Below are 17,614 nucleotides of genomic sequence, written 5' to 3'. Positions count from 1 at the left end.
GCAGTTATTATGAAGGGGGAAGTGAAAAAAAAAAAAAACTCTAGCCACTTCATCACCAAAAGAATGCAAATAATGAGTCTAAATATGCTTTGTTTGGAGGAATCCAGCTGTCACCACCTGAGCCCACTCTCAGCATGGATCTTAGCATCACTGAAAGTGGGACAACTGGGTGTTGTAGACCTCCTGGTATAACGCAACAGGAAGCACTCGGCACCACCTATGAAGTGTCGGACCTGGATCTGATCAAGTCTTTAGAGCTAACTTCCATTTCTAAAATTAGAGGATGAGAGGAATCAAATGTACCATAAAGAAACAGACAAATCCAGAATGTGGAACACTCTAGGAGACACTAACCCAGCTTCTATAGACAACTGCATGAGAGGAAGAAGTGGGGAAGGTACCATTCACTGAATGATCATTTCTGCCACACACGTGAGGAGGGCCATACCTAGGTCATCTCATTGAACTTCCACAATCCTATGCCACAGGGACCATTAAACAACTTCTGTTTACTGATGAAAAACTTGCGGGAGAAAGAGGTTAAATGGTTTGTCCACAGCCAAACAGCTGTATGGTTACAACAAAAATGCCAGCTTTCAAATCCACGCAGGCTGACATTTAAGACACCTGTACTCTTGCTCTCAGTAAAGCCAACAATGTTCTGAGTGAGAGGGAGATGAAAATAAAAGGCACATTTAAAAATAGCTACTCTGTACTAGTTGCTAGTTAAATAGTAACATGGTTACTATGTGCTAGACATATTGCCAGGTGCTTCATGTAATTTCCTCATTTAGTTACCATAATCAGACGGTGGAAGATAAGGAAACAGGCATAAAGAAACTAAATAATTCCACTGAATTTTACAGCCCAAAGGAAAGACAAGAAGTTACTGAAACCATTTATTTCCCCTGCCTCCAGATGAGATTAATGCTAAAACCTTTTCTGAGATATTAACGTCTACCCTTTAGGAAAAGACATCCAAAAGACCACATACCTCCTCTGTGAGGTCTCGATTTTCTGGCATAAATGCACAGTGACAGCATCTAAGTAAACAAGCCCACATTCATACTCAGAACTTAACAAGAGCCTAAGGGAACTGATACCTTGAGATCCAGTTTGGTGTTAACTGGATCCTGAAGTTCAGACTCTGCTAACGCGCTTGATTCTGACTTCACGTTTTGTAGGACATCCTCAGGCGGCACCTTCATCGCATGGTTGTCTGCAGTGGAGCCAATTCCAAAAAAATCTAGGATCACGACCCAGGTCTGCAGCGTGATCAGCACATCCAAGCAGTTAAAATCAACATCAATGCTCCGGTTAACTCGATTGTAACTGGAAGAGAATTCTGGATGTTTCTTATCCACCAGGAATACATTGATATGGACCAAGGAATCATCAAATTTATTCTTTCCTGCAAGTATCTGGGGCTCATCTACCGTTGGAGAAGGAGGTGGGGTCAAGGGATAGTCCTTGTCTTGGACTTCCTTTTGCTTCTTCCGGGAGGCCGAGGTGGGTCTCTGATACAGCTGAAACACATTGGGAGCTTCCTCCATGTGAGAAGGGAGAGACCGAGGCATGTCTGGATACTCCACGTTGGACACAGAAGGGCAGGACTGAGAGAGATACTCTTTTTGTGCTAAACTAGATGGCTTTGGGGCTCCCCGAGACACCATCAGGTTCTTATATTTGGAATCTGGATTTTTCTCCAGTAAGTCCTCCATCAGCAGAGAGCGCAGGGCAATCTGAATGGATAAAGTCTGGGGGTGGTCTTTACTGAATTCCACCTCAAAATCCTGAAATTTTAAGCTCACAAGACCCTGGGCCCCCAAAGTCAGATCTCCACTTAGCTGAACTTGAAGCTCTGATATACAAAAGTTGGCTTGAATCTGGGTAAAGGATTTGACTCCCTTCATAGACAAGGACTTTTGAGAAGAGTTAGAAAGGCTGGAGTGGCTGAACAATCCGTTCTCCTTCCTTTCAGCGGAAGGTTCTCCACCGATACTGAGGGGAGGCAGAGGAGAGTTAGGGCAGGGTGCGGATGCTGCACTGGCTGGAAACTTATTCAGATCTTCACTATACACCAGATTGTCCAACGTTTGCAAAACCTGCTCATATACATGCTTTGCTAACACCACCTGCATTCGAAGGGAAAAATTCGGTTATTCCACTACTACTGTCAAATGCATTCATATGCACTGCCCACAAATTTTGTATGACTTTACCCAAGTGGTTTTTTTAAAAATGTAACTTATAGGATATATTTTATTTCAATTTATTTATTTTTAATTGGAGGATAACTCCTTTACAATATCGCGTTGGTTTCTGCTATATATCAACTCTCCAAGACATTTTAAATTCGTTGACAGCAAGGATCCCCTCTTTATTTCTTTTTCATCCTTACACCTCTGCCTCTCTCTGACCTATATCCATTGACAAGGCCGTCCCCGAGTACCTCATGGAGTAACCTTCACACAATAAATGTTCAATAAGTGCTGGTAAAGGTAGGCCTGAATCTGCACAATCATTCTTTCTAACCCCACAAAACAACTACAGAAATTGAAGGAAAAGTTTAAGAGAAAAAGCTTAAAAGCCAAAAGGAAAAAATCCAGGGAAAGTTCTCTCAACCCGAGACCCATATCCAGAAACCACTGATGTCAAAAGCTACACACGTTCTGTTAACAGCACCCCTGGGTTACTGCAGAGCAGCTGCCAAACTAACGGCCAGTCACTGCTCTAGATCCTGTGCACTGTCCTAAGACTGTCCTGCCTATCCTTGCTGTTTTCTAATGCTATGCTTTTTGCTCTCTTGCCTGTGAAAGCAGGGAAAATGACACTTTTGAAGGAAAAAGGATGAAAGATGTATACACACATACCACACACACCTCCTGGACCATTTCATTTCAATGAGGGCAAGACTAATTCTCCCTTGAAAGGATCTGTCAACAGCTCAGATAATCAGACTGTTTTATAGGTGGGCCACATATGCCAAAAGTGTGACAAGAATTGTAATACTCTGGGAAAGAGAGATCCTGACTTTTTAAGCAATAATTTTCCTCATTTCTTAATGGCAACAGAATTAACGATTTGCCCTCTTCCACTCTATAATTCACCCCTCCACATGAAGAAGCTAACAAAGACTGATTCAGTGATAGAAGGACATGATAAAAGGATACCATACTTACTGGAACAAGTTATTGACAATAATGTGCATGAACAATATCTCTTTGAATTTATATTTTCCTTCCAACATTTTATATATACAAAATATAACAAGACATAAACATAACACATGTATATAACAAATATAAAATCATTACATGACTTCAACTGTCCTGACAAAAAAATCAATAGCATGCTTACTTGAACCGGATTGACAAATTTTCCTTCAATCTTCATGATGCTAGAAGCTCCCAGGTCATCTGGACTAAGTGAGAAAGTCAGTTCAGATTCTCTCTCTATAGGGATCTTCTCCAGTTTAAACTGAATGGTTGTGTTGTTGAGGATGTGAAAAGCTGGAGTAAGAGAAAAGAAATGACCAACTAGAAACACTAAGACTGACTGCGTCCTTGCTGATTAAGTGAGGGTATATAAACAAGCCCAGGAGTTGCTCTTAGACCAGGAAGGCAGGTTAGCCTGGCACCGAGGGTCTACAATTGAGTACAGACCTTGGCAACTATTCCAAGACCAAAACTCACAGCAACCAAGGGTATAAGATAAATTTACACATAAAGAGCATGCTATAGCTATTTTCATAACAGGCTCCATTTGATGGTTTCAAAATATGATGCAGTGAACATTAACCCAGGCAAGGGTCCTCAGTAAGCTTCTCTTAACTTCCCAAGCTGGCATTTTCCAAACAAAACTGCTCATCCATGCCCAGCTTTAGACTGATCCCTCTTATTGGGCCTAACTCAGAATCAAGGACAACACAAAATTATAAGTGAACAACTTTTAACCCAAGCGGAGAAAGCAAACTTTTGGTAACTATGTAAAAATGAATCAGTGTATATAGGAGTTCTCAAAGGCATTAATATCTTCACCAATCAATATAGCTTACCTGATTTCTATAGATGCCAAGACTAATAGATTGAACTGCTTGGTTTTAGCAGATCAGATCGAGAATACATAAATACAAGCACTTTATTCCTAGAACCCTACACCAAACCATTACAGAAGATGGCAGGATAGTCAACAGAGACCATAACATCCACAGACTAAATTTCACATTCTATTTCTGTCAATCCCTCCAACTGTCTTAGACTACAATATCTAACTAGGAAAGATCTACAGCTTAAGAATGAAAAAGTCAGAGGCACTGACTAAATTACATAATACTCTAACAGAATCCACCCACTGAATCCCAGTGAATGAACACTCACCCAAGGGGGCCACTTAAAAAATCCTTATTTTGCCAAAAATGGTATTCAGTGGGAAAAGGTGCAAACATTCAAACATAATATGAAAGCATTCTATTAAAATTCTATTTTAACTTCTTAAATATTCACTTAGGGTAATTCTAAAAGAAAGGTTTTTGTTGTTATTTTAAGCCAGGTACTACCTTCATGGCTGGGTCTAGAATCTAAACAAAATGAGACAAAAGATACCCAGGTCTCACCTTGACCTCTATGCAAAGATTCAAAGAAATCATGTCGGGTGAAGTGAGCTTCCTCCTGACTATTGGCATTGGCAGACCCAGACAGAGGGCAGAATGCCCGGCTCATTTCCAGCCCAGGGCCCTCTCTGCCTGTCAACTGAGTGCAGTTCAAAGAATAAAATTTAATGTCTTTGATTTCCACTTGCAGACGGTCACTTCTGGATTCATCATCTCCTGCCACAAAATTCTGGATGAAAATCTGTCCCAAGTGTCCTACCAGCAACTCGGGACTGCCAGGCTTCCGAGGGATCGAAACCACTGGTGATTCAATGTTTATGTTCAAGATGAGCTTTACAGTGTCAGAATGAGATGCTCCTAGGCCAAACCCATATGGTTCATTTTCTTCTAAGAAAAAGGAGTCCCGGGCCTTCCTGGGAGTTTCAAAGAGCGACACCATCTCACTGTACTCGGCTGTCTTAGTGGCTAGGACCGTGGTGACTTTGGTGGCTGCGCTTTTCAGCATACTTCGAAAATTTTCCTCCAGCTCATCCATGGACAACGTCAGCTCCTTCAAGAATTTAGCGGAGTGGTTGTAATGCAAGGAGGCCATCTTGAGGTTGAGAAAACATTCCTGTTTAGATTTCTCAACAAAGGTGAAACTCAGAGCATCAGTGAGGGCTGCGTCTTCCATTCTGACAAATACAGATTCATAGAAGCCAATATCACTGATGATATTTTCATAGCCTACGCAATTTCCAATGCTGACAACATATTGGTTCTTAACATTCTCCTGTGTCAAATCCATAAGCTGCAAACAGCCGAGAGAACCATTCATATCAAATGTGTTGCCCATGGAGACATTAACTTTGGTGCCACCTATACTCGCTGTTGCAATCTTTCTGCCATACTTCTCTCCATTAGCCATTCCTACCGTCCGAAGGAGCAGCAGGTTAAGTCTGTGGATTTCCACCGCAACCTCCGTGTTTTGTTCATATGTAGATTGGTAAGTTCCCTGTTCCCTAAAGCTTCTTTCAAAATCAGTCATTAAAGGTTGAGGACTCAACTCATCTTTTTCCTTGGGAAAAGATTTCTGAAGAAAACCAATCAGCTCCACAATTGTCTCTGGATTTAGGATGATATCCAAATTATTCACCTGCAATGAAATCACCTGAAGGGTGCTGTCCAAATTCATGGACGGGCACTCTGAACTCACAAACTGATATTCCAGTTTTATGAGGGACTCTTGTTCTTTGGTGAGAACTCTGTCCAGAGAAATACTAGTGGCTGACTGGTTGTTCTGTGTGGCAGCACTCGTGAGGTGGGCCACGTTGGACCCAGAGACGGGAGACTGGGCCCTGCTGTCCCGGAGGCTTCCTGTTGGGATATCAAAGCTCAAGTTCTTGTGGGAGGCCATCAAAAGGTCAAAATCAGCGCCATATGTCTGCATGGTGTCCACCAGGAGCAAACCATGAACAGTGAGGGAGACCTCAGCGTCATAAGGCCTCTTCACAAAGTGAGCATTGGTGCCAAACACCTTGAGCACAGAGATGTACCGGCCATTGCTCTCAACACCAAGCTGCATGCAATTCACCTTAAACTCCGCCAGGAGGAGCTGTGACTCCACCAAGACCTCCCGAGTATGCTGCTCCAACATCACAATGCTCTGGGTCAAGTTCATCACGGAGTCTTGCAAACTTCCCCGCTGTCCCCCTTGGGGAAAAATCTTCTCCTTCATCTGAGAGTCAAAAGTCTTCGTTTCTGGGGTGGTCAGGAGAGCAAAACAATTCTTCAGAGCAGATATTTTATCTTCATTGATGTGGATCTTCAGGTCTGGTAGGTTGCCTGAGAGGACGGCTCCAGGGTACTTGGGATCTGACGTATAAATCAATCGACGTTCTAACTGGAGGTGAACGTTGAATTTCTCCACCACGTGGGTCGGTCCCACATCAATATCCTGGACATGCTTCCAGTTGTCCTTCACACGTCCAACCATGATCTGCAGGTCGAGAAAGGACAGCGAGTACCTCTCGTACATCTTCGTGCTCATTAGATGTGCTTGAAGCTGCTCTTCACTGAACTTGACTCCGGAAAATGGAGGTGTTTTCTCCCCATTACTGCTGCTAGTCTCGGGAGGTGGGGTATTAGGAGGTGTGGCAAGAGGGGTCTTATATTCATCATCACTGAACTGATTCTCTTCCAATGCTGACCCATCCCCATTCTTCCTCTTGGAGTCATCTGCAGATGAAAACAGAAGATTTAAAGTACATGTCGGCTCTTGCCTTCCTCCCCCATTTAATGTAATAATTAAGAAAAGTAGAGAAGAGTCGGACACAACTTAAGAGACTGAACAACAACCAGAAAGAAGCAACAGCCCTGATTTAAAAAACAAATGGATGGAAACTCTAAGCATAGTATTCTGTATTTCCCATGTATTCAGAATGAACTTATCTACTGATTTGGAAATCAAAACACAAAGAGTAAAAGTTCATGGAACATGAGGAAAGATGGAGACCTGCTAACATAGGAACACATGTCAGGGTGCAGAAACCAGCAATGCCCTCTGGACACTGTACCCCCCACCCCCCAACATCAGAGCTGTACTGCAGGAGCTGCCATCACCAACCCTCCTTATTTGTTTACCTTTTCTTGTATTCACCTATGTGTTCGTTTTATTCCCCCAACTAGGAGGTTCCAAAAGAACAGAGGTTTCCTCTGCCTTCCTCAACACAATACCCGAGTGTTAGATCCGCACTTGGCGAGCAGTAATTGCTTAATATGTCAAGTTTCCAGCCCCAAATTCACTCAACCCCTCTCTTCTGCGCCTGAGCAGTGTCGCAACAACTACAAAAACACATCCCTGGGTTTGGTCACCTGTGTCTCTACCACGTTAGTGTTTTATAAATCCAAGTAGGTACTCTCTGCAGTTGTGTGATCCTTTTCTTCGGATGTAATTCCCTTTCACACCTGCTTAGGGCCAAGCTCATACCAGCCAAAGAGTAGAAACAACCAAATGTCCACCAACTGATGAGTGGATAAATATTATAAAATGTAGTATATCAATACAAGGGAACATCATTTAGCCGCAAACAGAAATGAAGTATTGATAACATGCTACAGGGCTTCCCTGGTGGCTCAGATGATGCAGGAGACCAGGGTTCAGTCCCTGGGTTGGGAAGATCCCTTGGAGAACGGAATGGCTATCCTCTCCAGTATTCTCGCCTGGAGAATTCCATAGACAGAGGAGCCTGGAGGGCTACAGTCCAAGGGGTCAAAGAGTCGGACACAACTAAGCAACTAACACTTTCATTTTCCCTTCTTTCACAAAATGGATAAACCTTGAAAACACTGAGCTAAGTGAAAGAAGTCATACATAAAAGGTCTCATATTACATGATTCTATTCACATGAACTGTTCAGAACAGGCAAATAAACAGAGATAGAAAGATTAGTGGTTAGCAAGGGCCAGGAGAGGTGGTAATATAGATATGGGTCTAGAATGTCTTCTTGGGACAATGAAAATGTTCTGGAATTAGATAACAGTGAGAGCTGTACCATTTTATGAATATACCAAAAACAACTGAATTGTATATTTTCAAATGGATCTCAATAAAACTATTACATTAAAAAGTAACAAGTTAACTTTGGAGCCTAGAAATGTTAAATAAACTTCTTTTTAAGCTTTACGTGGTTCAGTGAGAGAGAGAGAGATCAATCTGCCAAGATATGCCTTTATTACTCCACATTCACACTGTACCTTGGGTGTTGGTCAACAGCATTCTTCCTAGATCCACAACAACCAACACAGGATTCTTGAACTTAAAGTCATCAGGAAATATCACTTGAGGGGCAGAAATGTCCAGTCGCACAGTCCACCGTTTACTCTCCTCCTATAAAAATAGAATTAAGCACAATTAAATAGCCTTGAACTACAACAGCTAAGAGAGGGCAGCTTTATCAGCTGGAGCTCAAGCCTCCCTGAAGGTCACACTAGGCTCACAGGATGACCTAATGTCTATGGTATTAAAGCAAAAAAACATTTAAGACAAAAGTGGATCCAAATGCTTAAGGATATGAGATATTACCACAGGCAAATGGCTGAAGTGGGAGAGAAAAATGTGCAAATTACTGGTTTGGGGGTTGCTTGCTCTTTGATTCTGATGATCAACAATTTAAGAAAGGTCTTATTTCTAAAGACTTAATACTTTAAAAGTATTGTAGAAATTATAGAATTCAAATAAATGAGAAATCCAAATATTTTTATTTATTCATGGACATTGCTAAGCACAAACTTTCAGACCAAAATATCTTACAGAAAAACATAAGCTTGGACATTTGAAATATAAAAAAATAGACCAATTCATTAATTTGTTAATGGCTCTTCCCATGAATTTGTTATATAAATTAGCTAATTTATAGAAATACTATCAAAGAAGATTATACACAATAAAAAATTAACAATTTATGTATTTTTTTCAATTTATTTATTTTAATTGGAGGACAATTACAATACTGTGATGGTTTTTGCCATATATCAATGTGAATCAGCCATAGGTATATATGTGTCCCCTCCTTCCTGAACTCCCTCCCACCGCCGTCCTCACCCCATCCCTCCAGGTTGTCACAGAGCAACAGCTTTGGGTGCCCTGAGTCATACAACAAACTTGCACTGGTTATCTATTTTACATATGGTAATGTGTATGTTTCAATATTATTCTCTCAAATCATCCTACCTCACCATCTCCCACTGAGTCCAAAAGTCTGTCCTTTATGTCTGTGTCTCTTTTGCTGCCCTGAACGTACAACTGTCAGTACCATGTTTCCAGATTCCGTCAGTTGAGTTCAGTTCAGTCGCTCAGTCGTGTCCGACTCTTTGTGACCCAATGAATTGCAGCACGCCAGGCCTCCCTGTCCATCACCATCTCCCAGAGTTCACTCAGACTCACGTCCATCGAGTCAGTGATACCATCCGGCCATCTCATCCTCTGTCGTCCCCTTCTCCTTCTGCCCCCAATCCCTCTCAGCATCAGAGTCTTTTCCAATGAGTCAACTCTTCGCATGAGGTGGCCAAAGTACTGGAGTTTCAGCTTCTGCATCAGTCCTTCCAAAGAACACCCAGGGCTGATCTCCTTTAGAATGGACTGGTTGGATCTCCTTGCAGTCCAAGGGACTTTCAAGAGTCTTCTCCAACACCACAGTTCAAAAGCATCAATTCTTCGGCACTCAGCTTTCGCATCCATACATGACCACTGGAAAAACCACAGCCTTGACTAGACGGACCTTTGTTGGCAAAGTAATGTCTCTGCTTTTCAATATGCTATCTAGGTTGGTCATAACTTTCCTTCCAAGGAGTAAGTGTCTTTTAATTTCATGGCTGCAATCACCATCTGCAGTGATTTTGGAGCCCCCCAAAAAATAAAGTCTGACACTGTTTGCACTGTTTCCCCATCTATTTCCCATGAAGTGATGGGACCAGATGCCCTGATCTTCATTTTCTGAATGTTGAGCTTTAAGCCAAGTTTTTCACTCTCCTCTTTCACTTTCATCAACAGGCTTTTTAGTTCCTCTTCACTTTCTGCCATAAGAGTGGTGTCATCTACATACCAGATTCCATAGGTATGCCTTAATATACAGTATTTATCTTTCTCTTTCTGACTTACTTCATTCTGTATAATAGGCTCTAGGTTCATCCACCTCATTAGAACTGACTCAAATGCATTTCTTTCCATAGTTGAGTAATATTCCATTGTGTGTATGCACCATAACTTCTTTATCCATTTTTCTGTCAAAGGACATCTAGGTTGCTTCCATGTCCTAGTTATTGTAAATATATAATTTATACATTTTATATACACTATATAAATATATAATATAATATAATTTATACAATTACATGTTGTAATAGTAACATTTGGTAATTATATGTAGTAGTAAAAGCTAATTTATATAAATGCCATGAAAGAGAAACCTCTTGGTCTAAGATAATCAGAAGTACTAAATATTGTTATTTGTGTTGAAATACATCCAAAAACAAAAACACAGGACAAATTCTGCATCCCATACTACAAACCCCTAAGTGTTTCCCCCGAACATTTCTGCCATCCCTTACACTCCCAGCTGCCTCTGCACCAACTACAAGCCACCCTCTGAGTGGTACACCTACTGCTGCCTCTGAGCAGCACATCCCCAGGCCACAGGGTCAGAAACTCAGTTTAGCTGGACTGTTGAAATGTTTCTTGGCTCTCCCTGTGCACAAGCATCCTTATGTCAGCTGGGCACTCAGCATCACAAAGTGATTATCACTCCCAGGAATCAAAACTGGGATATCGGGCTTCCCTGGTGAACCAGTGGTTAAGAATCCTCCTTGCAATTCAAGGGACACTGTTTCAATCCCTGGTCCGGGAAGATCCCACATGCAGCGGAGCAACTAAGCCCGCGAGCCACAGCTACTGAGCCCACACACCTAGAACCCATGCTCCACAACAAGAGAAACCAGTGCAATGAGAAGCCCGTGCACCACAACAAAGAGCAGACCCTGCTCGCCTCAACTGGAAAAAAACCCACATGCAGCAACAAAGAGCCACCACAGCCAAAAAAGTAAACAAACAAATCCTTAAAACAAAAAACTACTGGGGCATCATTCCAATTGTTTTTCTTCTGATAATAGTAAGTAAAAGGGGATGTTCTTAATTGAAATATTTACAAAATGTCAGGTCTAGAAAATGGAACAAAGACAAGTCTTGGGAATGTTCTAAGACAGAAACAAGGAAGATATAATATATGATCTAGTCTCAGTCATTTGTTTTTATTTATTACAACCTAACTGTAAAAGACATGGGATTTCATTTTTTGCTAGCTAATAAGTATTTCATAGATTCCATTTACTTATCAGTGTAACTGATACAAGCATGACTCTCCACTGTAGATAAAGAACTTCCCAGAAAGAATGCCTTCCTCTTCCCCACTCTCCAAAAGGAGCATTTGTTATGTCCACTTACAATGAAATCACCCACTAGCAATCGGTCAAGAGTCTGTCGGATTTCCGCCTTGGTCTGCATCTTCAGTCTGTTGTACTGTCTTCGCGCAGCTTCAGCCACTCTCAACTCAAGTTCAGATTGATAACCAAAACCTGCAAGATTGGAAATATCCAAGAGTCTTCTTATGGTTGGATGAAAGAAACCACTGCAACATCTACTCTTACCAGGAATTCACCAAAGCTAAAAAACAGTCTGTACAACAAGAGTTCCTTATTCCAGCCTGAGCTGGGGTTACAGGAATGTGGCCAAGACGGTGAGGGACAGCCATGCAGAGAAAGGTTAAGTACATAAGAGATGGGTATCTAAGTTATTAGAATTTCTAGAATCATTTTCTGAAAGATTCTAAACTATTATATTTCAAAAACCTTAAAAGCATGATCATTACTGAAAGGGAATCTAGGAGGATTTGCCTTCTATATTCTATCAGTGTCAGAGCAATGAAGCCAAGACATTTATGGTCACCGTCTACATGAAAGGGGCTTCCCAGAGGGCTCAGTAGTAAAGGACCCACCTGCCAATGAAGGAGACATGGGTTCAATCCCAGGAAGGGGAAGATCCCCTAGAGGAAGAAATGGCAACCCACTCCAGTATCCTTGCTTAGAAAGTTCCACGGACAGAGGAGCCTGGTGGGCTGCGGTCCATGGGATAGCAAAGAGCAACTAAGCCTGCACGCACATTCATGTACATGAAAAGACTCAAAAACTGGATCAAAAACTAAAACAACTCTTATGAAAGGGGAGTGACAGATAGATTTAGGAAAGCACTACTGTTTTATCAATTTCTCTATCAACAGAATTGCTTTTTTTGCACATACTGTCTCAAATCTCTTTGGGAGACTAAGGCAGACATATGTAAAACAGTGATGACACAGAAGAGTCCAATGACGACCTCTGCAGTATTTATTGCTGCACCAAACAAGTAAAACAGACCACTGATCCTGTCATCTAGGAGAAAATTCTTGAACATTCCTCCTAAATTCTCTGGCCTAAAAAAATATCCTGGGTAGCCAAGGAAACCACTGTCGTAATAGATGGAAAGTATTTTAAATGCGTGCTAAATGAAGACAAAGAAAGAAAAAATATTAAGTCATTGATTCCTCTTGGAAGAGCAACTTTCCAAGGATATTCACTTTGATTCAATATCTAAGGACAACCTTCCACTTACTCTCAGGCCTTTTCTGCCACTACCAGGTCACCAGAATAATAACCCTTGTCCCGAAAGTGACAACAAAGAGGTCATTAGAAAGTAACATAATCAAACAGAAAAGTTAACCTGAGGTATGAACCTTTCCCTTGTAGAAAAAGTCTGCTACTTTTTTAATAGCCTGGGGATTATATATGATGTTCAAGGGCCTCGTGCTGACATTCAGCCGCCTCTCAAAATGGCTGTGCACTGGATTTCTCTCATACAGCATCTCAAAAACCGGGTCATCTGGGTCTGCAGCTAGAGGAAAAGAACCAGAGGGGAAAAAAGAATAAATAGAACACAGCAAAACAATCACCTTATTCTTTATAACTGGCAAAGAATTCTGAGGAAAAAAAAGACATTTCCTCAATTATTTTCCAATTAAGTCTCATTTTCAAAAACTTTATAAAATAGAGAGCCTAATAAGGACTGCCTCTATGTATCAACAGGACTCCTCAAGGCTGGGTTGTTGTATTCACTCCCATCATGGAACCCGAGACCTGGAGGCCCTGTGAGTTGCCCCAGTCACTCACCAGTCAAGGGAGAGCACAGGGGGGTCTCTAAGTCAGGTAAGTATCCACACAGCAAACCCTTGGGCACAAAACAGGACTCACTCCCTCTCTGACCTCTGATCAAGACTACTGATCTGTAATTATTGCATTTTTAAGGATGAATTTAAGTACATGTGACAGTTTACCAGGATAATGATGGCTTCTGTCTGCAGATGCTGTTTGGAGTCCAAAAGACTGGGAGACTCTGCCAACTTCCTTTTGCTGATGAACACACACAAAACACACAAGGGTCAGGGTGAGAGGGGCCAATTCACCATGCACACATTCTCTCCCATCTTCCCCTTTGACATCACTCTCACTTAGCACAGCCGAATCGAAACTCATGTGACACCAGGGGATGCAGACCTGGAGGCCGAGCCCTCCAGTCTGTGCCTTCCCCAGCCTGTACAGGCAGCGTGCTGCCCTGCACTCGGCACTACGTGAACTACTGCTCAACGAGGACTGGACGTGCACGGCTTTTCACACTTTTATTCTGCCCTCCCACCCTATCACCAACCCCTCAAGCCGAAAAGTTACGGGAAGCATAATAAGGAGCTAAAGATTCAACTCTTCTGATTATATCTTTGCCAACTCAGTAAGATCAAAGATCTTCTTGTCTAAGAAGAATATTGTATATTAAAAAGTACACATATAGAGAAAACTTGAAGTGGTTCTTCTGTAACTCTAGAGAGACAAGTCCTATCAGTGATTAAGGATCAGAATGCATGAAAATCACTGTCAAGATATAGAGGAAATTCAAACACTGACCCTGAAATACAGGAAATAGTCATGCGGATAGCATTTTCTTCCAAATCCAGGCAACTATTCTAAGGTGGCTACAACACCAGGTGGGGGGAAGCCACTGTCATAAATCCCACCAACACATGGTAAGAAAATCAAAAAACTTATCTAACTCGAGTTATATTCTGATCAGCGTGTCTCTCTCAAAATGATCAAATGTCAGAACGAATCAAGTTAATACTACTAATCACTTGCCTAAAACAGATGGCAATTCACCAACACCCTGGATGAATCATACAGCTATACGTACTGGATTAGGGAAGACCAGAAGAGGAAACATGGTTCCTTCTGTAGCCAGGTCTCGTAGAAAGAGTCCACCCAACCGGACTAAGAGCAAGGAGGAGTTTCTTCGAGGAAGAGATTCTGCTAGAAGTTTTACACCTACAGAAGATAAATGTTAAGAGCTGATACTATGCCATCACAGCCTTAAGTATTTTCAAAGTATTAGATATAATATTTTATAGTGAACTATCAGATATAATGAACTATTTCTCCTTCGAATTGGAACAAAATAACCCTATCTACATATCTATATGTCTACTTTTGTTCAGTTCAGTTGCTCAGTCGTGTCTGACTCTTTGCGACCCCTTGGACTGCAGCATGCCAGGCTTTCCCGTCCACTGACATAAATTTGTAAGGAATATCAGAAGCTTTCCAACACAATGAATTTTAAACAGAGCACTTCTAAATTTAGTTCAAACAATCTGCCAGTTCACACTAAGTTTATGACTTCTCAGCTCTCAAGATTACAAAGTCAAAGCCAGTCAAAAACTGGCTTTTGTTTTTGGTCACCTGCCTTTAAACTACTCACAGACCTCAGATAAGTGCCTATTTTATGAACTACAATAAATCTATTTGTGAGAAGACATAACTAACATCTGGGCATTTATTTACGTACTTTCAATTCAAATCCACAAAAAGAAGTCAAAAATTTTTCATTATTTGCAGATTCCATATTTGCAAATTCACCTACTAAAATTTACTGTAACCCCCAAAATAATACATTCACAGTGCTCTGCAGACATGTGCAGAGCAGCAAAAAATTCAAGTCACCTGAAGTGTGTGTTTCTAGCTAAAGTTGAACAAGGCAACACTCTGCCTTCTTGTTTCAGCTCATACCAGTGCCCTTATCATGATCTAATTAGTGCCAACTTCCGGCATTTTTGTGCTTTTTGTTTTGGTGATTTCACTGTGTAAAAGGGCCCCCAAGCACAGTGCAGGAGCACTGTGTCTTACAGAGGAAATACATATAGTAGATAACCTTCACTCAGCCATCAGTTATAGTGTCAGTGTCGCTGGCCATGAGATCCATTAACAGATCAACAACATGTAGTAAATAAGGTGTCATTAAACACACACACAGAGAGCAACATTATGTATTGATCCACTGATGAATGTGACCACCGAATGCTTACAGACAACCTAACCTTCCGTTTCCCCCAGGGGCCATGACTCAGTACTCATGGCAACTTCCTACAGCAGAACTACCGCAAATACCGAGACTCAAGTGGACACTGTTGTCTGGGGAGAGAGAGCATCAGGAAGCAGCTTGGGGGCAGCACCTGAAAACTCAAGCTGCATGAAAGCACTCTGGTTCATCTGGGGAGCCCCTTGCTCCTGGTGCAGCAGAGTCACAGTCCCTCGCTGCAGCTGCAAGTTCAGTTTTGCAAAGACGTGGTCTCGCTTTGTGTACGTGTTCATACAAGAGGCATCCGCAGTAGGGTCAAAAAACTCCTCGGAGCCTGAACATGAGGGAGAAGAGGCTTTAAGAAAACACATGGGAAAGATTAAAAAGCACTGGTGGCAGTCTCAATGATATGACATAACATCTCCCTTTTAGGAAAGAACTCCAAAGTCATGGGTGACTTTTATTCACCACCATGAAACGACTCTAACTGCCTTATAAGGGCTCTGATCAACTTACTGTCAAACGAGGGGCAATGTCAAATTCATGATAAACTACAGCATAAGGCAGCACTGCCCAACACGGCGCAATGCTCTATACACTGCACTGTCCACATGGCGGCCACTAACCACAGGAGGCTCTGAGCACTGTGGCTCATGTGGCTAGTCACCTGAGGAAGTGTATTTTTTATTTTATCTGAATAAATTTAAATAGCCATTTGTGACTGCGGCTACCATACTAGACAGCCTGGGTCTAAAGGGTGACTCTGGACTGGTATTCAAGCCCTCAGGGTTTCAAACTTTTTTTACTGGATCAGACTTAATTCTCTTACAATCACTGCCACTCAGATCTGTTTGAAACCATGTAAATATTCAAATTCAGTAATGGAGTTGTAAAAGAAATATCTCTTAAAACCTACTCTCAGGCTTCACTGGGGTCCAGTAGTAAAGAATCTGCCTGCCAATGCAAGAGACACAGGTTTGAGCCCTGGTCCGGGAAGATCCCACATGCTGCAGAGCCACTAAGCCCATGGGCCACAACTATTGAGCCTGTGCTCTAGAGCCCAGGAACCGGAACTACCGGGCCCACGTGCCACAACTACTGCAGCCCACAAGCCGAAACTAGAGAAAAGCCCATCACAGCAACAAAGGTTCAGCACAGCCAAATATAAAGAAAGAAAATTCTTTTTTAAAAAACCTCTCTCTGCCTCTATAAACATGAGACAAACTGTTACAAATGTCTACCTTTTTTTTTTTAATTTGAAATATACCATGGGCCAGTTTCACAAATAATAGGTGAACCATGAACCAAGTGTCTCGCTTCACTGTAATCAAGAAGGGCACATGAAAGCCAGCTCCCGCCTTACCCAGGATCTCCTCCGGAGTCCACTGCTCCTGCGGCTCCGCCATCAGGCCCTCCACTGGCTTCCCTTCAGGGCTCTGCTGCCCGTACCAGCCACCCCAGCCGGGAAACCAGGACTGAAGGTACTGCAGCATCCCGCTGCCTCCTCCGGGGCCTGGGTCTCCAGGAGAGTCTCCCAGAGTATCCAGCTGAGGCTCCCGTAGGCTCTGTGTCAATCAGAAATGAGCACACATGAGGACCAAAGAGACAGGGCATGAGGTGCCACTCCTCGCTCTCTGTGCCCCCAGAGGCACTCAGCACGCTGTGTGTGACACAGCTTCTCTCGGAGGGTCTCCTACCTCTGCCAGTTCTTCCTGCTTGTGAAACCGTTCATGCACCAGTTCACGCAAAATCTTTAGTTCCTCAAAGCTCTGCTCCTCTTCAATCCGATACATTTCCTCCTGTTCAGGTGAAGACAGAAAAAACAGGTGTCAGGGCTGCAGAGAAAGTGGACACCATCATGAACCCGTCCAGTACTAAAGGAACCCACCTGGCCCCCAGTGTTTCCAATGCTTCCAAGGCCCAGAAACTATGAAGATAGACAGTGAGTTCCATAACTGCTAAGCTTCTGGTTCAAACAGCTTTTCCGTATAACCCCGGTAGATCCTACCTGTACTCTGAGACTAACGGGAAGTGCAGAGAGA

The 17,614-nt window shown here is 42.3% G+C and overlaps 1 protein-coding gene across 5 annotated transcripts in view; it reads right to left on the bottom strand.

The window, feature by feature from the left end:
• The window catches only part of VPS13D (vacuolar protein sorting 13 homolog D), a 266,175-nt gene that overhangs the window by 220,936 nt on the left and 27,625 nt on the right, over positions 1-17,614 (bottom strand). For 3 of the 5 annotated variants that reach the window (XM_040263469.1, XM_040263472.1, XM_040263473.1), the window contains exons 11-21: positions 17,270-17,371; positions 16,936-17,137; positions 15,727-15,927; positions 14,415-14,545; positions 13,510-13,585; positions 12,900-13,070; positions 11,589-11,719; positions 8,348-8,480; positions 4,616-6,829; positions 3,361-3,512; positions 1,104-2,135 (exon numbers count right to left, since the gene is read on the bottom strand). In XM_040263469.1, coding sequence (XP_040119403.1) covers positions 1,104-2,135; positions 3,361-3,512; positions 4,616-6,829; positions 8,348-8,480; positions 11,589-11,719; positions 12,900-13,070; positions 13,510-13,585; positions 14,415-14,545; positions 15,727-15,927; positions 16,936-17,137; positions 17,270-17,371 — 4,545 coding nt within the window. The remainder of the gene's footprint in view (positions 1-1,103; positions 2,136-3,360; positions 3,513-4,615; positions 6,830-8,347; positions 8,481-11,588; positions 11,720-12,899; positions 13,071-13,509; positions 13,586-14,414; positions 14,546-15,726; positions 15,928-16,935; positions 17,138-17,269; positions 17,372-17,614) is intronic. The other 2 variants (XM_040263470.1, XM_040263474.1) reach the window with 1 other exon arrangement.

The sequence above is a fragment of the Oryx dammah genome, unplaced genomic scaffold (genome assembly GCF_014754425.2).
Source record: "Oryx dammah isolate SB20612 unplaced genomic scaffold, SCBI_Odam_1.1 HiC_scaffold_21, whole genome shotgun sequence".
NCBI lineage: Eukaryota > Metazoa > Chordata > Mammalia > Artiodactyla > Bovidae > Oryx > Oryx dammah.
Note: the sequence above shows the minus strand (reverse complement) of the source record. Positions and strands in the feature narration are given on the sequence as shown.